Source organism: Agrilus planipennis, unplaced genomic scaffold (assembly GCF_000699045.2).
Source record: "Agrilus planipennis isolate EAB-ADULT unplaced genomic scaffold, Apla_2.0 scaffold7, whole genome shotgun sequence".
In the NCBI taxonomy this organism is placed as follows: Eukaryota; Metazoa; Arthropoda; class Insecta; order Coleoptera; family Buprestidae; genus Agrilus; species Agrilus planipennis.
Window position 1 is genome coordinate 1666951 of NW_020439340.1, and position 25334 is coordinate 1692284.

At 32.9% G+C, this 25334-nt stretch overlaps 3 protein-coding genes across 4 annotated transcripts in view; all 3 read right to left on the minus strand.

The window, feature by feature from the left end:
* Positions 1–535: 535 nt before the first annotated feature.
* LOC108734244 (transcription factor BTF3 homolog 4) lies at positions 536–1463 on the minus strand. The gene has a single exon (XM_018465723.1). It carries the CDS (start codon positions 1300–1302, stop codon positions 799–801), a length of 504 nt encoding a protein of 167 aa, XP_018321225.1. The 5' UTR covers positions 1303–1463; the 3' UTR covers positions 536–798.
* Positions 1464–1957: 494 nt separating this feature from the next.
* LOC108734243 (translocator protein) lies at positions 1958–2969 on the minus strand. The gene is made up of 3 exons (XM_018465722.2): positions 2633–2969; positions 2479–2573; positions 1958–2419 (listed from the first exon to the last, which is right to left on the minus strand). Exons 1-3 carry the CDS (start codon positions 2853–2855, stop codon positions 2222–2224), a joined length of 516 nt encoding a protein of 171 aa, XP_018321224.1. The 5' UTR covers positions 2856–2969; the 3' UTR covers positions 1958–2221.
* An 18541-nt stretch (positions 2970–21510) lies between these two features.
* LOC108734239 (5-hydroxytryptamine receptor 1-like) overlaps positions 21511–25334 on the minus strand; it is a 28702-nt gene continuing 24878 nt past the window's right edge. The window contains exons 3-4 of one of the 2 annotated variants that reach the window (XM_025978609.1): positions 24828–24942; positions 21511–24749 (exon numbers count right to left, since the gene is read on the minus strand). In XM_025978609.1, coding sequence (XP_025834394.1) covers positions 24328–24749; positions 24828–24942 — 537 coding nt within the window. In that variant the 3' untranslated portion in view covers positions 21511–24327. Of the gene's footprint in view, positions 24943–25334 lie in introns of both variants that reach the window. The other variant, XM_025978608.1, reaches the window with a different exon arrangement.

A 25334-nucleotide genomic window follows, 5' to 3' on the forward strand; every position in this document is an offset into this window, starting at 1 on the left:
GTATCAATTATCATTAAAAACGTTCTTTGAGACTAGCAAAATTAAAGGACAAAAAACTGGCTTTTGTATTATATTGTAATATGAAGATTGGAAAAACTTTGGCGGTTGTTGTAGAACAAACAGAATAGCTCAAAACCCCAACGCCAAAACACGACACTGTAGTTGTTGTTGAAGTTTACTTCAGTCCCTGAAGAAGGTAACTTTGTTACCGAAAAGTGCTTCGGACAACTACAGTGTCGTGTTTTGGCGTTGGGGTTTTGAGCTATTCTGTTTGTTCTATATTATATTGTACTTAAAACTTTAATTTCATGGCCCTTAATTCATCCCTGAAACAAAAGGATAAAACATTACTATGTACCAGTTAAATTTTGGGGCAACTTAATAAAAATATTAATCTCAATAATAACCGTTTCAGTTACTGTTTAATTATATGTAGTTAGAGAAAAGACCTTTTGTGATAGCACATGGAATTCACTGTTTCTTATGTTCATTTTAAAATTAGTAAAACTAATAATAAAAGAATAAAACTAATGAAAACTATGTGATTAACGTTTTATTCAACAAACCAAAACAAAAGTACATCCTTTGCAATTAGATTAGATATTAATTTTCTTGTCATACAATAAAATGAATTTGTTTTGGTCTAATATTTCTTAGAAAACATCCTATACAGGGCATGACAGAAAACTAGATATTAAGATACACATTACAGTTTTATTGGCAATGCGTCTTGAAAAACACTTACAATTACAGATTACAAGAGCAAGCAACAGCATCCAACTGGTATCTGTTAGTCGCTCAGTTTTCTTTCTCTTTATCCTTGGGTTTATCCTCTTCCTTCTTTTTGCCAACCTCCTCTTTGGAAGCTTCATCAAAGTTTTCTACTAAATCTGGCACGTCCTCTTCATCTTCTTGGACTATTTTTCCAACACCTGCACTAGCTACCGTACTGGCCAGTCTTTTAAGTTGATTTAATCCTTCAGGGCCAAGCTGACTTAAAATTCCTGGGAGCATTTCCGTTATTTGTTTATTTTCACCATGACCCGTGATTGCAAATGTATTTGCGGTTAAGGAAGCTTGTGCTTTTGGATTATTAAAGTGTATTACTGTACCATCATCTTTAATCATATTAACCTCTTCGATGCCTGGTATCGTGTTAACAGAGAGTTTTTTCAATGAAGATTGAAGTTTTTTATCATCAGTTGCTTGAGTAGAGTGGACAACCTTCTTTTTACGTCTGGGGGTGCCTTTACCACCAATGCGAACTTGGGGTTCTCTTTTCTTCAATTTTTCTGGATTCATTTTTGATAACAATTGGTTTTTAAAATCGAGACAACAAAAATACTTCCACCACTAAAACACTTCAATTCGGTCTTTATTTATTTTCTTTGTTTTAAGAGAACTTCTTCATGGGCACGTGTAATCAGTTACCGGCCCACCACAAAGAGAAAATGGTGCTGTTTCCGTTTGCGCTTGTCATATGCGTACGCAGTCGAATACTAACATAACCGGGAAATTTGATGTACATTCGAAAACAATTTTTAAACGCACAAGATAGCAAATTTATCTGAAAATTCATATACAAAAGAAATCGACTATAATAATTCCATTCGCTTTCACAAAAATTAAGTAAACAGAACAAATTTAAAAAAGATTGGTACAATTTATGATAAATGTTTCTCCAGTACCAGCAATTCAGTAATTCTAAAAAAATACTAGCTCAATAATAGCCAACCGTGATATTTTAATTTTTTTTAAGTCCATAAAAGATAAATTGAATTATAAGGAATAAAATGTCCGCTTTAGATTTAATTCAAGAAATTAAACGAAAAAATTGGGATAGAGAGAAAAAATTGTCCAGAAATGGGAATGTCTGGCCAAATTTTTACAATATATTATTATAAAATATTCATTTTATTTCAACCTGTAAAGCAAATGAATTAATGTATTAATGAAATACTGTTTTGCGAGACTATTTATTAATACTCTCCAAAAAAAAGCCATGTAGCAAAGTATTTTTTGTTTAACATATTAATGTTAGGAATGTACTACGTATTATTCTGTAATTACATAAATGTTGTGCATAAAAACTGATCAATATAAAATTAATGACGTATAATCCTACTACAAACAATTTCCACATGTACTGATCAAACACATCCTACAACTATCAGCTTTTAGATGTTATTTCATACAGCACCAATATCAGCCTCTTATAGTATTATTTGTCCTTAATTTCAACTATTTTATCATCAGTTTCTTCAGGATTATCTTTCCATATTTTGTAGTTTAATGCTGTAGCAAGTCCTAACCAAGCAATGTAAGGAATAAACAAGTATCCTGCAATAGGATTTATTTTGTAGAAAAGGACTCCTGTTGCTACAGCAGTTGCAGTGATTAGATTTATTTCATACAGTGCCTAGAACATATTAAGCTGCTCTTTCAACAAATTTAAAAGTTGTTTATCAATTTACTCACAAGTTGAGTCTTCTTTGCCCCAAAAAATATTGGAGTCCATGCCCAATTCAGGGCAAGATTTGTAGCATACACTGCTAGTGGCAATCTTGCCTCACCTACAGCATATCCAAATGTTAAAATAATTTAGAAATTAAATGTATTATATCACCAACACCTTCAAATCCACCTCCATCTCGCCACACCATGTAAGAAGCATAACCGATACCGGAATAAATTCCCGACCACACACACCCAAAGCTCCAAGTTGGAGGAGTGAAACATGGTTTTTGTAGCCCCTTATACCAAGTTTCAACATTACTTCGAGTGGCAATTGCACCAGCAAAACCTCCTATATGAGGCAAAAGCACAGCACCAGCTGCAGGCCAATTAACAACCATTTTACGGAGATTCAAACTCTTATATAATATTAATTATTGCACAAAAAGTAGATCAATAAGAGCGAATCAGATGACTTGCACTTCGAATATTTACAACCCAAATTGAAGAAAACTAGGCAGACCTCAAAGCATAGAATCTATTTAGCCAAGCAATAGCTTATAGTTTAAAATAATTATTTCAAAAAATAAAGATTCATTGTAAAAGAAAATAGCTAACACATTTTATCAGCAACAGATGTAGAAATAAGAAAATAAAGATATCAATCTCTTACAAAACAATTAATTGTATTAAGAATAAGTGGAATTTGTTTATTTATATCCTATCTATAGTACGCAATAAAATTAAAATCCTTTCTATATTACTTGGCTATAATGCAGAATCACATTCTATATATACCTTCCGTTAAAAGCCATAATCCATATAAATACTTTCTAATTAATAATGTCTGTTTTATTTAAAAATGCGTGTATTATAAACAAGGAGGTGGAGATCGATGTGCCAATACGGTAGCATTTAAATCTTGTTCACAATTAGCATATGCCATTCCTATTCCAATACCGCCACCAAGAATTACGGGCCACCGTTTTCTTTTGAAGAAAAGTAACGAAAAAACTCCACCCAAAAGCACTCCACCGCCTATAATGATGCACTTTATGTAGCTAATGGAAGTATGACATAACACATAAAAAATATTTTTCTTGAAATAGTTACAAGAAGACTAAAAATATAACGTCAACTATTAATACAACAATCTTACCAAATTTTAAAATGCAATCAGTAACACATCTATCCCATTTACGGCCTATTTCATCTTCTACATAAACTGGTGCTACTGTGGTTTCCATTTTTTACGTCACTGTATGAGGTTATGTATATTATTCTAGGACTTTTATATTCGTCACGTCGCTAAAGACGCCTTATTTTAATTTTGACGTCTTTCTTTATATTTTCGAAAATTTAAATTTTCACCCATATTAAAACAAATAACGAAAATGTTTTTTTGACACTAGTTTTTTCCAAATATTTGTATTCGTACAGTTATAGTAACTTTTCAAGCGCAGATAGACACTTGCTTCCGGTTTCTGTTTATTCAAATTTGCGCCTTATATTAATTTAAATTCACAAGCTAAGTAGTTACAGGACACAAATAAATTAAATTTCTTCATGCTCCTCTACATTTTACGACAATGACAAAATTTTTTTTAAATTTTCGCTTGTCAAAAACTATTTTGTTTTGATGCTACTTCGTTCAAAAGTTTGCATTCCATTATGAAAGGCGCCAATGTAGCTAAAAATATTAAAACTTATGCAAGAATTTTGCCTTCTAAAAATAAACAATGGGAATATTTAAAAATATTAGAAGACGGTAAAACGATATATGTCAGAAGTTTACAAGATTTTTTAAAAGGATGCCAAGCGGATGATCCAACTTATTGGAATTTTGAAACTGACAAAGTGTTTTTTAGAGAATGCCAAGAGGAAATATACAATTCTATTACTTCCGATATTGTAGCGGATGTTTTCAAAGGGATAAGTGCTTTAGTGGTAGCTTATGGTCAGACCGGAAGTGGTAAAAGTTTAACCATTAGTGGATTAGATAACTTTTTTGAAGTAAACATACATAATTTTTGATTTTTAAAAGCTAAAAGAAAGAAATTAAATTAGTGATATAGTAGTAATAGTAGAATTAAATTAGTAATAGTCATTTTAAATTATTAACTTACTTACTGATAATGAGCAAATTTTTGTAACTATACAGGGTGTTTTTCTTTAGAGAACCTAATATATGTAATTAATAGTAAAGGAGAAATAGAGAAATTACAACATACTTGAGTTNTCATTGATTACTATACATCTATTAAAAAACCATAATGGCCGACATCAGTGACAATGCGACAACAATTGAAAAAGAATGATGGCCGACAACAGCAACAATACAGCAACAATTAGAAAAGAATGATGGCCGACACTACGTCATAGTGAAGCAATAAAAATGGCCGGAGGCAGAGGGAAAAACTAGTTCAAATAATTAATATTGTTGAATTTATGTTTTGTCCAACTAAAATGATTTTAAGCCTGTTCTATTGTCATCGAGAATGATAAGAAATCTAAATATTAATATAGTATACTGGCGCGTGCATGATTTAGTATTCGAGTCAGGAGAACAAATATGTAAATTTTATTTAGGGCGTCAGAAAGTTTTGGCCGTAAACATACTATCTCATCGTTTTAGCTTTTCCACGTTCCGCACGTTCAGATAAACTTTTAAATATTACTCTTGTCTCTTCAAACTGCCCTTAGATATGAGTCGGTGTCCGGGACTTTTCTCTTTCGGTTGAAAAATTGTCCCAAACACAACCGAGCTGTCGTCAACAGAAAAGGGAAAATATATGACCAGCAGAGAAAAAAGTTCTACGTAAGTTGCTTACGGAAGCTAACATACGATAATACCATTTCTGGATGTTTTTGAATTAAAACAACAGCTAGTACGTTACTTTTAAGTTGATTTATTACGGTTTTATGGCATGAACTTGACCCTTGTAATTTTTTTTAGAATAATATCGTGTATTTTTACGGGGGCACATAAAGCGCTCGTTAGATTATTAGGAGATGGAAAGTGTTTAGAATAGTTTGAGAAGTGATAATTATGTAAAAAAGTTCGGAAAATCTCATGGTGTCAACGGGTTTTGAGTGCGGTGTGAAATAGGCACTGTTCGGCATTATTTTTTGCTAAAATACAATGTTACTAGATTGCTGAATAATTTCACTACCCCCATCATTTAACCTGTGAATATATTTGTTTAATAATTAATTCTTTGCACTTTTTATATTTAGCCTTTCAAAATCGAGTTTAAATGTAATTATAAGTTATGAGATAACAATATCTAATTTAAACTATTCCAAAGCAAAATTAGGGAATAAAATGAAACATTTGCGGGATTCATTTTTACTTGTGTTCTATTGAGGAGGGTGTGCTATTGCTGTGCACTACTGTTTTTCTTTTGTTCATTACAATTTGGTTGTTGTGTACCATATTCAATGGAAATTAGTAGTGGTTTGCAGTGTAGCATGCCAGAATAATTTTAGAGGGATTATTCACGAAAAACTTTGTCGGAGTGTTGTGTTGTAATTACCGGAGCTGAAATGGCCGCAAGCCTTGGGGCTTTTCAGACTTTGTAATTTATGCCGTTGCTCAGATGCAACACGACCCTTTTTTTATTAGACTGGCATCGTTTTTGCAATCTTCAATTAAAGTGAGTTAACGGTTTCGCACCGATAAAACGGTTTTTCTCGAATTTGCATATTGTTTGCAGCTTCTTATTTTTCCTTCAATTTCGATTACCATGCACTTGAAAAGTTTCAAAAGCTCTCTTGTTCTTACAGTCTCTTTTTAGCGCAATTTTTCATCATTTAACAGGGAATAGTTTGTGGGAAATGTGGTTTAATCTCGCAGAATACAAATTTTATATTGCAATTGAATGTAACTTCTGGATTTGATAGAGACCAATTGCATAAAATAATAATATAAATAAAGCAAAAGGCGGTTCGATTCGGATATCTAATCATTATAATTTCTGATTTATTTTTGTAACTTTTGTCTTTACTATTTTTGGAAATATATTGATTATGGTATAAGTATTATGTAATTAATCAAAGAAAATACACCAAGCTATCATTAGACTTAAAAAATTCATGAACAGTACCTGTATGTTGAACGTTGGATTATCCTTTACCCTGTAAGTCACATCATCCTCATTTTAGGACGGTCACACGTTTAAAATAAGACGTAACGTATCAAACTATAACATTTACACATTTTAAAAATATTTTATTCACAATTCATTTTTAAACCGTTAACACAACACAAACACTTGCTACAATATTGACAGCAGGTACCTAATAAACAGTATCTGTCAGAGTATTTTATTTGAAACAAACGTCAAAAAAAAGCACCGTTTCAGTTTATTAATTAATTAATTTTACTATTACTAGTTCTTCCCCCCTATCAGTCACTGTGAGCTCGAAACCATTGCTTCGAATGGTCGAAATTCACTTTTGTGAACAATACTATGACGTAGTGTCGGCCATCATTTTTTTCTAATTGTTGCTGTTGTCGGCCATCATTCTTTTCTAATTGTTGCTGTTGTCGGCCATCATTCTTTTTTAATTGTTGTCGCATTGTCACTGATGTCGGCCATTATGGTTTTTAATAGATGTATAGTAATCAAAGATTTAAATTTAAACGAATTGTTTGTAAATAGGTATGCAACACATCGTACACTTCTTCAGCATAAGAAATTACTGATACTAACTTTTATTTACGTAATACTACTCTGCCCTGTACTGCAAGCACTCATTATTTTTTTGTATATAATATTATACGTTTNCTTCGCTCAACAAAGATGATTACAAAAAGGAAGATGATGTACTAAGAACATTAGCGTGTAACAATGGATATAATATATGAGATCATAAGTAAAAAAAACTTTAATAATAAAAAGAACTGTTTGAAGTACTACTGTTAGCAACAAATATTCATATAGGATAAATATAATTTTATGTTAAGAATCGGATACATTCCTTTTTGTTTGAAAAGAAATGTAATCCTACGTATGCATTTTAATTATTTTTCTTGACTCGAAAATGATAATCGTTCTGGCGCTTTTAGTAGTAATCTAGATGCAGAGCTGGTTATTATAACGCATTTCTTCGTCTAGCCCGGGGAAATTTTTAGATTGAAATCGGAATTTCGTTTAGAATAAAAAAAGGTATTAAGCAGGCTTCGAATTGCATCTGAAGACCGATGCAAAAATAAGATTTAAAAAGATAACTCTTTAATGCTCCAGTTCGCGGATTTCATTCAATCGCCACAGTCGAATTAGTGGAGAAGCTTAATGAATTGTTTCATTGAAAAAAATTTGGAAATTAATTAGAATGCGATGCTAGCGGCCTTTTCATTAAATAGATAGTCTTATTGTTAGTTATAATAGTAAAATATTGATCGTAAAGTAGATACAGGGTAGAACTGTACCCAGGACCGTAATCAAGACAGGCATACAAAAATTTAGGCAGACTGAAAGCCGAATTTGTTCACATCTATATTTATATATTTCGCAATTTTTCTGTTAATTTTATATTAATATCTTTCAAAATTTGGCTGAAAACCTTTACACATTTTAATTTGTATTTATTAAAGCAGTATCTAGTTAACGTTTATTATAAACTATCGTAGTAACGTCGAAAATAACACATTCATAAAGATACACAGTTACTGAAAAATTTATTAAAAATTTTGGTGGAGGCGCCGGGTCAATTTTAAACAAGGCTATAATTAAGCTATAATTCCGGTTTCTTTGCATTAGATTGATGAACTTTCATCTTTAAATTATATTTTTTTTCATGTCGACGCAGTTAGGGGTGTTATTTATATTCTTTTATATAATTAAATCACAAGTTGCAATATACTGTATAGACAACCCAACATACAGAAAATATTATAACTAATAATGCAGATTAAAAGATACTAAAAAATATTTTTCTTTCACAGATATAACTTGTTTAACCACCTGCCTATGTGAACTACGAATCACCCTCTATATAAAATATGTATTTTTTTCGATTATTTCTAATAACATTAAAATTAATTTTACAATTACTACTTGAAACTTAAAATACGAAGCCCTATTTAGTAAAAAGATACCTACATAAAAGAATGGTACGAGATCGTTAGTTTCAGAGAAAATCTTTTCAATTGCAGATCATCAATTCCTTTAAATGTTGCCCTGAAGACGATATAAAAACCCATACGATTCATATCTTTCTAGTTAAACCTATATTTCTCGGATGCAGTGCAATAACTCTGCAGTTAAACCATTGTAATTCACACTTTTATGTAGGAAGTTTGTTTTATGACCGGCCGACGATAGTTGGTATATGGGGCCGAGGGTTACTAGGAAACGGATCCCAGTGACGCGACTTTTAAAACAGGAAACGCTGCATCAACAAACGGTCAAGTCCGCGAGCCCTCTTTCAAGTGCAATGGCTATCTTTGGTACGAAGAAAAAAGATAAATGTAACAACTTTCAACTTTGTTGCAAAGACTTCCTATTTTAAGTTTACGGTTGAACATAAATTACAATTTGAATCTGCTCTAAAAGCTTTTCCTGATTAGGGAAACCAAGCGATGTAGGAGGAAAAGCTTCCTCTTAAGCAAGATGCGGTAAAACCGAAGAAGATTAAAAATTAAAATCAATTTTTGATGTTATCAGTTATGTAAAATTTAGCTATTTTTAATGCATAATAAATATCAAAAGGGGGGGGGGGATTTCTCATGTATTGTATTAAATATTCAAGGATATAACACCATCATCATCATCATCATCTTCACTTTCTTCTATCCTGAGCTAACTTTCAAATTTCCCTAAAACTATATAGAATATCCCACATCCTTAACTATTTGTGAACAGTAGTCTAATTTACTAATGCTCCTCTTAATCCCTGTTTCTGCCTCTAATATGTTTCTGACTAGACCTTCATGCCTGAGAAGGTGTCCTACTAACCTATCTCGCCTATTTCTTATTTACTTCCTTTGTTCTCCTATTCTTTCTAATACCTTTTCATTTCTAACCTTCTCTATCTACGGTATCCTCATCATTCGCCTGTTACACCGCATCTTTTAATCTTTTCTTTGCCGCCGTGCCCACTCGTACAGTGCCGTACTACAGACATATGTATACTTTTAACAATCCTTTTCGAATTTCTAACTTAACTATTGACGAACATAAAAGCGGCTTGTTCAAGGAAATAACATGAATAAAAATACCATTCGTATGTTGAATAGCCAAAGCTACGGTCTCAACCTCTCTTATAAATAGATTGTATGTGCTTTTAAATTTTTATAAGAACCCGGCGCTTTTGTTAGGGCTTATCAAAAAGTGACGTTCACATTTATTAGACCTGTGTGCATCCCCCATAATGCCGTAACTCACGGGCTTTATCCAGAAATACGATGCTGTGCTAGGTGAATCAACATTTGTTTTTGAAATGTTTAAAATAAAACAACCCTTGAAGGAGCTCTTTCACATTACAAGTTGTCGCGTCTGTTTCTAAAAATACCATCACATATTCGTATTTATTTTGGAGACTATTTGGAAAGAAGTTAATTGTTTTGGTAGGTTTTCTTGACGTAGAACTTAGAAGACATGGGCTAAATGTTATGCTCAATAATTGACATGACATATTATACCATTGAAATTATGATCAAACCATTTTCTTAGCACTAAGTGTGGAACTTTGACTTTAATATTTTATTCAAGATGGAATCAATATCATTTTGATCCTTGTTATACGTATATTGACTTCAATATACCTATAAATGAAAGTGAATGTTTCCAATGCTGTTTCGGTTCAATTGTTTTCCTTATAGATAATCAGAAAACGTATTTCATTTCCTCCATATTTTCAACGTTTACCTGAGAGTTCAGTGAAATAATATTCGTGCTTAATGTAGCAGGCGAGGCGAGAACATTGCCAAGACCCCGGAAGTATTCACATTATGTAAATGACAACAACTGAACTCGATTGTAGGAGAAAATGAATTGCATTAGTAAAGACTACGTAGGAGCTGTCTTAACCTTGCGAAAGGACTCCTCCTGCCAGAAGAATAAAATCTGAGACAAATAAGTAATTGTGCGGAACTTTTTATTTCCTTCTACTTTTTGTTAAATTGTGAAGGGGAAAACTAACGAAAAAAAGATTACCTTTGTGTCTTGTGTTCTCTTATAACAGCTGTTGTCATTTCCAGACAAGAAACAAAACGGTTTTTTAAAATAACAAACAAAAAGTCGCTTCTTCGCTCAACAAAGATGATTACAAAAAGGAAGATGATGTACTAAGAACATTAGCGTGTAACAATGGATATAATATATGAGATCATAAGTAAAAAAAACTTTAATAATAAAAAGAACTGTTTGAAGTACTACTGTTAGCAACAAATATTCATCATCATAAGGTCGTCAGTCCTAAGACTGGCTGGGCACGCACCTCCACTTTTTCCTATCCTGAGCTAATCTTCGCATTTTCCTAAAACTAGAACTATATCCCTAACTATTTGTGAAAAGTAATCTAATCTAAGTCTACCTCTACTCCTCCTAACTCCTGTTTCTGCCTCTAACATGTCTCTGACTAGACCTTCATGCCTGAGAAGGTGTCCTACAAGCCTATCTTGCCTATTTCTTATTGATTTCTATAGAGTCCTTGGTTCCATTACAAAATGCTTTTTTGGAGACTGTTACCTACTATTTTGATATGATTACATTTAATCACTAAAGAACGCCATAAAATTTTGAAAAATACCAAGTTTAATGCAGAAAAGTACATATAAGTACCTTTAGTCATCTTTTCATATAAATAATAAAGTAATATAAGTCCAATAAGTGCCAGTTAAAGCTTCTAAGGAGTTTTACGTATTATTCAAAAGATTTTGAAGGTTCGGCTGATAATCCGATTTAAGTTTTATGCATATAAATACAACATGAACTTTGTATTATCTAAAGCTACATAGAATACGCTGAAGCGAGATATTCTTTAAATATAAACGAGTAATTCGGGCTAGAACATAACGAAATAGAATCATAACTTTGACGGTAGAGCCTTATGAAAACGTAGAATGAGACTTTGGGGAATACCACATAAAAAAGCGTTCCAATAGCGAGGATGACTGGGAAGAGGTTTATTTATATGCACGGGCATGTTGTAAATACGTTAAAGCTTATTGTGTCGTTATTTATAAAAAAAAAAGAATGTAGAACATTTATTTAATAAAGTGTAAATACGTTAACATCACGTTTGTTTTTATGCATCACGATGCTACTTTGGGGTGTAGTTACTAATCTCAGTGTAGATTTACCAACAATAATTTTAGTAAACTGAATCACTAAATCAGAACATACCATGAATTAATAAGTTATTATTAATTTAAGAAATAATTTTTGCTATTCCACTTAGAACAAAATTGAACTTTTACGAATAACATAGTATTTAAATATTCTTTTGATATGAAATTATTGGTAGATAATATTTTTAGTTTGCACAAAAATCATATATTGTTAGTACACGGAGGAAATGAAAAAGGAAAATTTAATTAAATATTAAAGCGATATTTACAATTTATACCACTATCCCGTTGCTTCGTAAGCGAAAATAATAAAAATTACAATTTGGACTCGAATTAGTAAAAATAAAATCCCAGCAGAAATAAATTTACTAAGTATTTTATTTGATATTACAAATTTAATTGTAATAATTCATCATCATCATTATAAGGCCGTCAGTCCTAAAACTGGTTGGACACGTACCTCCACTCTTTCCTATTCTGAGCTAAACTTCGCATTTCCCTAAAACTAGAACAACCCACATTCTTAACTATTTACGAACAGTAATCTAATCTAGGTCTACCTCTACCCCTCGTAACTCCTGTTTCTGCCTCTAATATGTCTCTGACTAGACCTTTATGCCTGAGAAGGTGTCCTACCTACCTATCTCGCTTATTTCTTATTGACTTCCATAGAGTCCTCTGTTCTCCTATTCTTTCTAATACCTCTTCATTAATAATTAAGAAACTAGAAATAATTTTTTAAAAAACATCAACAAACATCAGATTATTACAAGTTACCTAATAAATTCTACTATTTCTACGACAAATTCAGTCATTTACAATCGAAAATTGTAATTTTTGCGTTGTCATAAAAATTTGTTTTCTTCGTGTAGGTAATTCTGAAAATACGTTAACCTGTGACGTATTTCATTATCAAATCAGGAAAGGATATTTGGGAAATTATAAAAATTTGGGAAATTATAAAATTTCCTTCCTTGGGTTTCAACGATACAGGGCCCTTATTCAGTTACTTATAAATCACTTTTAAATTTAATTTCATTCTTTCATTTCAATGATTTTCGCTTTTCCGAAGTTACTTATTCGTAGTAAATTCCGCGACAATGTAGAGAAAACTTCGGTAACGTAGAAGATATTGGCAATTAGAGACCCAGTAAATCTTTTTAATTGCCTTTATTCGACGAACGCTCTTTTATTATGTCTGCGACGCGACGTGTTCTTGCCAAGCGAAACGTTGGGGCAATGAAACATATCTTATAGGTACTGGAGCAGTTGTGCGACGTCCGCGTGTCGATGAGACGCTTTAGCGTCGCGACGCTGCAAAACTGACGCCGCGTCGCGCCGTGTCGTGTCGTAACTTCAAGAGCGAGGTAACAGAGGCGTCGCACACTTAGGCATTATTACATAACGGCGGGTGCCGGTGACATGATTCATAAAGTGATATACCTAACCCTCGAAAAACGTTCCACAGCCATTATGGAAGTTAATTGTTCAAGTCCTTCTCCATTTGTTTCACTCCAGCGCGCTATAGAGGGGTGGTAATTGGAGAGAAACGTGGAGAATACAAACTCATTTAACCTAAGAGTTTCTGGTACAGATGCTACATAAATGTTCCGGGGAATACCAAGTCTAAACCAATTACGTACGAGCACATATTGTTACATTTAAGCAACAAACTCGCACTTATTATTACTGTCAGCATTCAGACCGCTGTTACAGTCCGACTTTTCATATCATGTAGAGGTAATGTATAATCTGATGAGCTTTGAGCAACGACAATCTTTGCTCATTCATTGATTTCCACACCTCTTATAAATATTAGTTGCAAGGGGTGATTTATTATAAGCCAATAGTTCTACAGAAAAAAACCTTTCAAAAATCCGTTTACAAAAAATGGAATGATATGTCCTAGACAAAAATTTTCAGTCTCATTCCAGTCTCTAAGAGTCTTTCAGCGTCTCTGAGAGCGTCTCTCACAGTCTTTCACAGTTTCTCTGTTATTCCCTAGGTGTTTTTATGGATCTCTCACAGTCTCTGTATGAGAGACTCGAACGATAAAATTGTTAATTCAGAGATTCGAGTCTCTCTCAGAGAGACTGAATGAATAAAACTGAAAAATTGAAAGACTCGAGTCTCTCGTAGAAAGACTGGGATCTCTGAAATATGTTGAACTTATTGAGAGATTCCAGTCTCTTGTGCAGAGATTCGAGTTTCTCGTTAAGAGACTGGATATGAAATGAGGATATCTCCATGAGCGACTCGAGTCTCTCGTTCAGAGACGCTAAACAGTTTTTTTGACGGTCTCTCGACAGTCTCTCTCAGCGACACCAGAGAGATTCGATGAGAGACGGAGACTTGAGTCTCGCTTTCAGAGATTCTGAGATACTGAACATTTTTATCTCGGGTGTTATAACTTGTAACTTACGATAAGTTTCGGCATTGAAACGAAAGCTTAATAAGATCGGTTGTGTTATTCATAAAAAATACTTAATTATTATTTGGCATTCCTGCACGACCCCTAAAAAGACTAGTAGAATATTTGTGCTTAATTTTTGTTATAGGAATGTAAGGAAATAACACATTAACATTACTTTTCTCTAGAATTCACGCCCTTCAAATATGCGACGCACCTATAAATAACCTTTTTTAAATTCGAGTTTTATTACTTTTATTATTTTTCGAGCAAACAAATTCCAATACGCGTTGCATGTTTGATGGGATGCTCCAGTTTTCTCCCGGATTTAAATAACAAGACGAGACGACGTTTGCACTTAAACTGATGCACCTGTTTCGCACGCCTTGCCGAGAAAGGATATACGTAAGGTAATACAAAAGGAAAAACAGAGCGAAGTAGGAAGCAAAATTACATTAGTAAGTTTTTCACGTTCTGATACCGTTAAGTTAATAGTCTCTGTTTTTTTTTACTGTTCTCAGCCAGAACTTTATTTTCCAGTCCGTATTTTCGCCGTAAAAAATAACTGGAAGCGAATTGAACGCAATTTTAGAATTCAGAAAGTCTGATTTGAAAAAATAAAGGTAGAGTGATGTGAATATTAATATATACTAATATAGCTTTTATCCGCGGCTTCGCTCGCGCCCTAAATGGGCCCCAAAAATCATCGAAAATACAATAATTTGATAAATTTGTTAAGTCCTGACCAGAATTGTCAGGATAAAACTAAAGTTTCTAATTGTCTAAGTTAAACATACACTTTGACCAGAATAATAGTAAATGAAAAGAAAATTTTCTATCCCTTGGGAACAGTATTTTCTTTTGTAGATAAAAGGACCCTATGTCCTTTTTTGTATCCCTGACAATGTGTGTACAAAATTTCATGATCATTGGTTGAGTATTTAAGACATGAAAACGTAATAAACTCACATTTGCATTTATAATATATGTTAGGATAGAACTGAGTTGCAATATTTTGTATATTTTTTTCATACGCCTGTTAATAAATACAAATACAAATACAAATATGGTCAATTTCTAAAGGGTACTTACATGGCAGAAGAAGAAACGTTGATAAAACGTAACCTGAAAGAAGAAAGAATAACAATAATAAAATATCGTCAACATTATATTGCAAGCACGATACGTTAAATGCAGGATTAAAAATATTGAAACGAAAGTACATTTTAAAGCAGTACCATTAGCAGTAGATACTAAACGCCTTTATGACACAATAAAATAGGAAACAGGAAAATAAATGCCAAAGCTGAAGCAGTGTAAATTGTGGAAAACGCATAAACTTTTATTATTGTTTTGTACCTATTTTACAAGAATAAATGCAATAATAAATAGTTTATGAAGATGTTTATTGAATACAGTAAGAAAGGTCTCAATGTGAATGAATGTGAATGAAGCAGCATTCGAATTGTGCAATTGTCGTGTAAGCATTACTGGAAAATTGCAGAAATATAAAAATTCCTTTCTTACCTTTTTTTCCATTATACCTAACTGCTGCTTCTTAAAAAGAGAATAAAAGAAAAAAACAACTGCAGGTAGGTACATTACTACGTTCAGATAAATTTTCCGGAATTTTCGAAAAGAAAGATATTTGTTCGTAACTCAAATAAGACAAATCACTTCGAAGATTGATGACTGAACAAGAAGTTTAAAAAAAGTCACCAAACTCATTTGTCTTAAGTAGCAGTCAATGTAATTGACTAATGAATGATTTGGACCTCAAATTAGGTAACCAAAAATTTATTTTCGATTTTGCAATTTATAAAAATACATAGATGTACCTACAAAAGTATGTTTGGTGAAAGTTTATTTGACTGTCACCTATAAAGAAACACAAATCCTAAGTGAAAAGTAAGAAAATTATTTTGTACTTGTCATTTTATTTCATCGTTTCTTTACAAAGTTGTTTACAGTTCACGTGTAGTGTAGAAGTTGACTTATTGACAGTTTATCACATAAAATAAGTGAACGTAAAGACGCGTTTTACTATTTTACAAAAATATTATCATCAACACGACGAAGTAAGCGTAAAGAAATTGAAAACATCGTTTTTCGAACGCCTAATATACGATAGATATAATTTATCGTATCAGATACATAAATAACAAAGAGCGAAAAAGTGTTTCGTATTCAATATTACTTTTTTTTTCCTCTCTTTTTCACACAATTTGACTAGAAGAATGGAATAAATACTAACAACTGATGCCCTTAACATTATCGATTGTCATCTAAATTATTTTATGTACAAATACTGAATTTATTGGTCGCTACGAATAATTTACAAGTGACTAGAATAGGGAACAAAATTGTCATTTAATACAAATTCTTGTACTTTAAAAGTGGCATTATTAAACCCTCATGAGTAGGGTAAACTGTGGAATTACTGGAAAGATACCTGAATTTCTATTTGTTGGTTTCGGTCGCATATGGGGGATGCCAAATAGAATAAATGGACGATTTCAAACTCTCATTAGTTTCAAATCTTATCTCACATCAAATGATATTAAATTAATAAAAACAATGCTCTGTTTGGTATTTGATTAAATGAAAACAATGGGACGCCAAAGAACAATTAATACATTTATATATACACAAACTTGTGTAATGATTTGAAAGAGTTGGACAATTGGATCGAAAACGACTATGACAGAAAAAAATAACCAATGTAGTTAAAAATTCACCAATTGATATTTACATATGTAACTATATGGAAGACGGTTTACATTCAATTACCTACTTATTATTTCATCAAAGAGAGCTTTATTTTAACATCAATTTGACATTATTTGATGTAATGTATGATTAAAAACGAATGAGTTCTTTTACTTCGAGATCGCCCTCTGTATTTACTACAGACGTTTCGTTCTTTAAACAATACAAAATTTAATTTGTGAATAATATTAATAATAACTGATTAATTTGTGTCAACAAATTTTTTGAGTTAATATAAACAAAATGTTTTAAATAGAGAAATTAAACTTTAATTATTCCATTAAACGTGGGTGCATATTTTGCACAATCACATTGTGTTCGAGGCTTAAAATACTCCCCCGCCAGCGAGGATGAAATTAATTAAAACGATTTCGGATCGTGAAAATTTTTAACGAATGGTATCGCATCAAAACGGGGATAACGATGACGAATAATAATTTTTTTATCTCTCATCGGCTTGTGTTTTACGTGAAAAGCAAGTGTTAAATTTCGACGTTATCGATTAGACATAAGCGACGCGGGTGTATCACCCTATAAGCCACGGTATGACCAAAGAACGAGTCATTAATCATTTGCTGTAAATTACAGGGGGCACATGGTGTGTGGGCTAACCGTCTGGCGGGGCGGCAACGATAAAGCCAAGCACTTTTATTATAAATGAACAGTAAGGTGACGTCCGGATCGCGTCCGTCCTAAACAGCTGACACTACCAACAGTGAATAATCGATTTATAACCATTAACAACCGACGAATCTATACTTGATACTCAAAAGACTAGACTTTAATTCAAACTTATTAAAAAATGATGACCTTTTAATAGGTAAATATCTATGGATTTAAAATACTGTTTTTTTTTCTAAATCATCACGACAAAGTACCTACGGATACAGCACTGACAGGGTGCGGATACACCACTGAAACGTTTTAATTCGCCTTTAGTTTGTACTCATTATTTATACATATTTTTTGTTCTAATTATATAATTGTAGGCCAAATCAAATTGGAATTGAATTATGTTAGGGATGATGATAATAGGTACGAGTTAAATTCTCATTTATTAACAAGTCGGCAAAATATAATGCTTTTTTACTGACAATGGCCTATCTCACCACACTTTCTAACCTCCATGACTGTAATAGAATAAAATTTGTCGATATCTACGGTACCTTTTTAACAAGTACAAAGTTCGTGTACAAAAACATTCTAGTTGTTTTTTTCTTCAGGTGTTTCTAAGAAAGTTTACTGGTCTCATATTAGTTTGTATCAGTAGCTACTTCCCAGTATAAAAAAATTTTACTGGGAAATGTTATTTCCTTCTGATTGATAAGGTGTTCTATACGCGACACACTTTCAGTAACGCCAGCACATGATTGATGGATTATTCAAGTAAAAAACCGTAAAAAGGGAAAAAGTTTCCAAGTACAACACCTCCGTGTAAACAATGAGCATTGTTGATTGATACGTACAAGAATAAGCTTCTTTATTAATAAAAAAATTAAAAAGGTAGATAGATTTAGGGATGGAATTAAACAGGATATAAAAGCTTTGAAAATGAAAACACTAACCTGCCATACGCAGATCATATAAATTGGGCTAGCTTGATTGTATTATGTATTTATTATTGTACTACTGGGGAAATTACCCTGTACTTTTATCTCAATTAGATTGCCTTTTTAGTAGTATCAAATGGCGCAGTAAACGCCATCTGTAGCACGATGCTACATTTTTAGGATTACGTATGCTCCAACAGTGTCCACTTGTGTGGATATCTACTTGCTGAAAACGAATCCCGGCGTAGCCAACCTCAACGTGATAGGCACGTTAGCTTAATCGAATAAAATGATTCTGTCGGAGCTGCCTGCGACGCGCTGATGAGATCCAAAAAGATCGAAATCGCGATCCACGTCTGGCAGTTTCGACAGAATACAGATCACTTCGAATCATTTTATTAGATTGCCTCTTTGTTTTTTGATTTTTGAGGTCGATTCCATTTTCGTAAAGTCCTTTATCATCTTAAAATGTAGGCTCGGTTGAAGGTAGATAAGTGATCGCCATTTAAGGAAGGAAAATAAAGGGTACCTATACTCACTACAGGTGGTGGAGTGAAAATTAATGACGGTTATTTATTAAAAGATAAATTCTGTAACAGTTATGACGGCTGAAAAATATACTTAATTTAACATTTACGAAATGACGATTTATTTTTATTTTCGGCCCTAAAACGCAGCGAAAGTGAAACGTGGGAGATTGCGGATGATGAATAAAACTAGGGCACGTACAGTTTGTTAAAAACATATAAATTTTATGTTAAACATATTAAATTCCTCGAGGAGACATTAAGCTTTCTTATAAGTTCGTATTTGGGGATATCAGAAGATAAAACGTGTTGCGTTTGAGGGTAAGTGGGGTGTACATAATTTATCGCCTTAGAAGTTCAGTTTTCAAATTATTTACTAATGTAGGAAGAAAGTTTCAGCTGAATTACAAACGCGTCCCCGGCTTATAAAGTATTAGCTATCTACCGGTAAAAAACTAACCAGAGAATTGAAGTTACTAATATTTATAAATTCATTGATAAGTCGCAAATGTTTCGATAATCGTAAACTAATTTCATATTGTACACAAACAATCATTCATGACTAATAATTATATTATAATATATTATTACAGTGTAAACTCTTTATAACGTCGAAATTGCTTGACTTTGGTTGGTTTACATTGTTTTCTATACAATATTACACTCTATATAGCGTCACGCTCACTCTATTTAACGACAACAATGCGGCATTATAAATCATTAAGCAGTACTTTCTAAGTTGCCGAAATAGATAAGAACTGCAGCTGTGTACGTTGTTGAAGAAGACGATCCTGTCCCTCCACCAAGCATCAAACAAGCACTTGATGCAGCGAAACTATTAAAAAAATACTTTTTATATAATCAAATTGATCCAGCAGTATCTCAAGATATGAGTAAGATACGTAACAAAATACAATTAAAATATTGGAGCAGCAAAAAACATCAGACGAAGATAACAGGCTATACGCAATGTATGAATAATAATGTTCGTGTGCAAAATGTGTACTATATTGGTAAATGCATGTTATTATAGAATAGTAAAATAATATCTTTTATTTCTCTCCATTTAACGACCACTCTTTATAACGCCGAAAAATGTTCAGTCCCTTAAGTGTCGTTATATAGAGTTTACACTGTATATTACAAATTGTAAAAGAAAAATATAAATTAGCATCCCTAAACTGCGTCTACATGGAAAAAAACATAATTTAAAGCTGATAATGTATCGGTCTACTTCAATGAAACAAGAATTAGAATTTAATTATTGTGTTGGTTTTAAATTGTCCTGGCGCCTTCACCAAAATTTTCAACGATTGTCACCGAAAGTCAAATTTGATCTTTTTTGTATGCGAATAAAATCGTGCAGAAAATCAATAAATTAAGTAACTTTCAACAAAATATACTTAGCAAGAGAATATCGATGATTTTTGGTAGCTACCATTTTATAGTTACGTACATGGAATTAAAAATTCCGTTGTTGATTAGATTAGTTTGTAGTGCAGAAAATAAAGTAGATACGCTAAGGTGGATGAAACAAACGTTAATATGAAATTCCATAATGAAAAAATGTTGCAGATAATAATGTGAAGATGCCTAAAAGGATTAGCTTTAAATTTATGGACGATGATGTATATAAAGTTTACGTATAAAAGGCTGGAAGTGTTGAAAATTTCTGCATTTTTGCAAGCTCAATTGCTTCTTTTATCATTGAAACGTTAATTCCGCCCTTTTCAACACAAATAACCTTTATCGTCTTTGTGGATGGGAAGCAAGGCGTGAAAACGTTTTTCGCGCACATTCGCGAAAAAGTCCGACCTCTCTAGGCCCGTCGCGTTTGACTTAATGGAAAAACAGTACAAACCCAGTGACGGAGAAAGGGCGCATGGCAAGGGGCCTAACACCTTTAATTCAAAAATTCGCAAAATTGACAACGTTACACCTAGGGTTGCTACCCGTGCTTTATTGTACTCTATTTCGACTGTGCGTACGTTATACTTTACAAACCACAAGTACGCAAAAATACTTTATTTAAGGCCTTGAGTAAACATCGTAATTTTGAATGCGATTATTCGAAATTCAGAGTACTTTTATATCAATAATATTGCACAGAAAAATGACAAGCCATATTTACGGAACAACGTGATTTCCCAAATCTGTTCAAGGTAGTGTCACTTTTGCTGTCCGTTCCGGCCACTTCAGCATTTACAGAAAGAGTATTCGCTGTTATGAACGCAAAGTGGCGGGACGACAGGAATAAAGCTTCATTGAAACTAATTAAAAATGAACTTTTAGTTTACTTAAATCTTTGTTTGCCATGTTTAGAGGCTATTAATGTATTTAAGAGCGACAGCAATTTGTTACTGGCTGCTAGGTGTAACAAAAAATATGTTTTTAAAAACAAAAAATAAAATACTTTATTTTTATGCTGAGTACTTTTTTTTTTAACCTTTTAGTCGAGAAATATTTTATGTAGATATCCACACAAGTGGACCTTGTTGGAGCATACGTAATCCTAAAATGTAGCATCGTGCTACAGATGGCGTTTACTGCGTCATTTGTAGTATTTTCTAAAACGCACTTTATGTATCCCTACTTACACCCTCCAATACTGTATTAGGAGGTGTCTACCAATTACGATTTCGTTCAATGAATAAGACGCTAGAGACCCAGCTGGACAAAGGACCTTTTACAACTTTACAAAAAATGTATGCTTTGATTTTGAAAAATATTTTTTTTAATCGGGGTCGATTTCACTTGACTTTTAAATGAGTTTAATAAAACTTTCCTTGAATTTTCTTAGATTAAAACTGTGTATGCTGCAGAATGAACCACAGAAATTTTTATGGTCAACAAAATGTATTGTTTTTTTTTAATTTTATCCAGTAGGTATGTCGCAACGAACAGGGTACATATGTGACCCCCTAATCATAAAACTGGAGCACTTTAATGCCTCCGAGAGAAGGTTATGGATTGTGTCTGAGTGACACTTATGTCATGCCGTTTTTATGACTATCGACATCGTTTTATGTTCGACACTGCACGAAAGGGTTCTGTCGTAAAAGGACGAGCGAGTAAAGCTACTTCCCCAGTGATACCACCACCATGTCTCCTCTTCCGAGGGAGAACACTCGAGTAACTGATTTTTATTAAAACAGTAAAGCGATTTATGGACCAATTTCGTGTCTGCTTCCGACATTGTTGCGAATAATCCCAGTCCCTTTAGGTATGAGAACAGTCAAGAGAACGCCTTTCTTGCAACTTGGATTACATTCTTTTTTACTTAAAGAAGTTCGCACATTAACCCATGTTTTTGCGTTCAGTTCACAAGAACTGATGATCGTATCATAATGTATTTTATAATCAGAATGTAACTCGCTCATATAGAATCAAGAAGGTTACTATTTTAGCATTTCATCCGACTTTGGAACACTTTGAAGTAGCACAGTTAGCAGCGAAATTTCAGTAGATGCCTGTATTATACATCGACTTACTTCTGTGTAGTTTTTTTTCACACAATTCTACATAAATTAATGTGAAAGTTACTCCAATCTTATCCACTATTTCAAATGAATGTGGAAAAACTGTTGCCGCTGTCACACCCCCGCCGGGAGCCGAACCCGGGACCTTTGGTTTTACTCACCAATGCTTTCACCACTAAGCTATGAGAGGTGACGACAGCACTAGTCTTTCCTCTTTAATTTGGTGTAGTTTGTGATGGTTGAAGATTGGATACATTTTCACATTGACAATGAATATTGACCACTAATTAAAAGTTCCTTGAAATAAATTCTATATATGTTGCAAGTTTTGAAATAGAAAAGTAATGATTTTGTAAATACGTATAAACAATTTGTTGACACAAAATGAATTAATTTCGAAAGTAGTGAACAAATTCTAGCACAATTTTTTAGTTTTGTACTAGGAGAAATAGCACAATTTTTTAGTGCATTTAAGCCATTTACTTGGCATAACGAATCTTTTATAACAACCACCTTTACAGTACAAGAATTTCACGCTGCAGACGTGACAAAAAAAATAAATAAATACCCTTAACTTAATTCATACAATTTAAATAGCTGCAAGTAAATGTGGACGTTTCTTTTCCAATAAATGTTTATAAACGAAGTAGTAGAAAAGATTTTTGTTTGATATATATCTATACTTTTTGAGAGAATTTATTGTTACTGTGGTTAAAATATTACTTCACACGTAAACACTTATTTATTTAGTCAGTTGATTAATTTTTTAATTTCGTATAGGAATCATTTTTAATAACTTATTTACATCTCTAACTCTCTGAATGAAAATTTCTTATCATAATCAAGATTATACATGATATTTTCCACCTTTTAAAAATGTTAAATGAAAAATAAAGAAAAACGAATGACTTTTGATATTTACATACAAGTGTTTTTGTGGTTTACTTGCAGCTTGACTTTTAATCTTGTAATTGTCTAGGTATAAACCCATTTCAGTACCATAAATTATAGATTGGTTTTTTTGTTAGAATTAGACACTACGACCACATTTAATAAATAATAGAAGAAGGATGAGAACACAACAAACAAACGAGACAAACTAGCGCTTCTCTTTAAATATTTTCCTGCTTTAGGCCTTTGTAGATAAAGAATTTCCTTGAAAGTGATCCACTCGAAAAACGTGGAGTAAAGGAATTATTTTCTAAAAGTTCCTTTTAAGTGGTAAAACAAAATATTTTGGTACGATTCTTTTACACGAATTTTAAATTTATACTATGAATAATTGATGTAAATAAATAATGATAAAAAAATGTTTTTTCTTAAACCAATAAATATTGGATATTTCTCTTTGCTGTTGATAGTAATACTTATTGTATGCCAATGGAAAACATCTAATTTAAGTATGATCTTTTAAAAATTTAAAAATTCTTGAACCGTTTTTTTTTTAAACTAATGTTATGAATGGGCTTCAAACGGGGAAGTACTAAATAATCCATAATTAATAAAAGAAGTACGCGGAAATTCATAGTTTTATATGGATTTTTAAAATTCTTGATCGAATCCTGTTTGTACGTACTTCAATAGGTAGTAGATATTTTGATTTGGATAAAATTAAGAATCAAAAGAAGAAAATTCCGTCGAACGTTTCGCTATTTTATTTAGCATCTTCAATGAGTGGAAGTTGAATTGTTCAGTGTGATGCGATGCATCATGGACATGAACGTAAGCAAATATTTATGGATAAAGTCAAGGGTTGTAATTGTACTACTGTGTGAGGGGTACGATGAGTTTATACCTAAATAATTTAACTAACATCCTACTTATTTCTAACTTTTATAAATCACAGGAACGATTCATGGGCAGCACTGACTTCGGGAACTTTGACATCTTCCCCTTCGGCCTCAATGTATTCGACACCCTCTTCATAGTCCGGCTGACATCTAGCAGGAATATGGTGGTCGGGGTCTCCGTACTGGCTATGATAAAACTCTTCCCGCATCATATGATTAAGTCTACCACATCGGAAATACAGGATTTCCTGGAACGGTTTCCGGAAATCGCGATTCAGCGTGGCATAAATGATGGGGTTCAACAGACTATTTGCGTAGCCCAACCACGAGAACACACTGGACAAGGTGACCAATGTTCTCGACGTTTGGTCTAGGAACGGTCGTATCAAAGCCAGAACGAAAAAGGGGAACCAACAAACTACAAATGCGCTCATTATTATCCCTAACGTGGTACTGGCCTTCCGTTCTTTAGCTAATTGGAAACGAAGTTTCTTTTGGTTGTTATGTGACGTAGGAGATGTCCTGAGAGAAGCTAGGAGACTTGACTTACCGTGCTGTTTCTTGTTGTTCTTCGTCGGGGTTTTTCCTGATAACATCGGACACTGGGACTCGTTACTGTGCCGGGAAGTGAAGCAGCGACCTATAGGAGTCTTGTCCAAGCTACACTGTAACAAAAAATTTGTTGTATAGTTTCTTTCCATCAATAATACTTGCGAAAGGTTAAAGGAGCGGGGCACTGTACGGGTGCGAAACATAGACGGTGAGCGAGGCGGAAAAGAAATGAGGAGATGTTAGAAAGAGTAGGAGAATAGAGGGCGCTATAGGTAGGACACCTTCTCAGGCTAGTTAGAGACATATTAGAAGCAGAAACGGGGGAAAAATTTTAATGACAACGCAAAAATTACATTTTTTTATTGTAAATTTGCAGTAGAAATAGTTGAATTTATTAGGTAACTTGTAATAATCTGACTTTTGACATGTTTATTTGAAAATTATTTCAAGTTTCTTAATTATTAGATACAATTAAATTTGTAATATCAACTAAAATATCTAATAG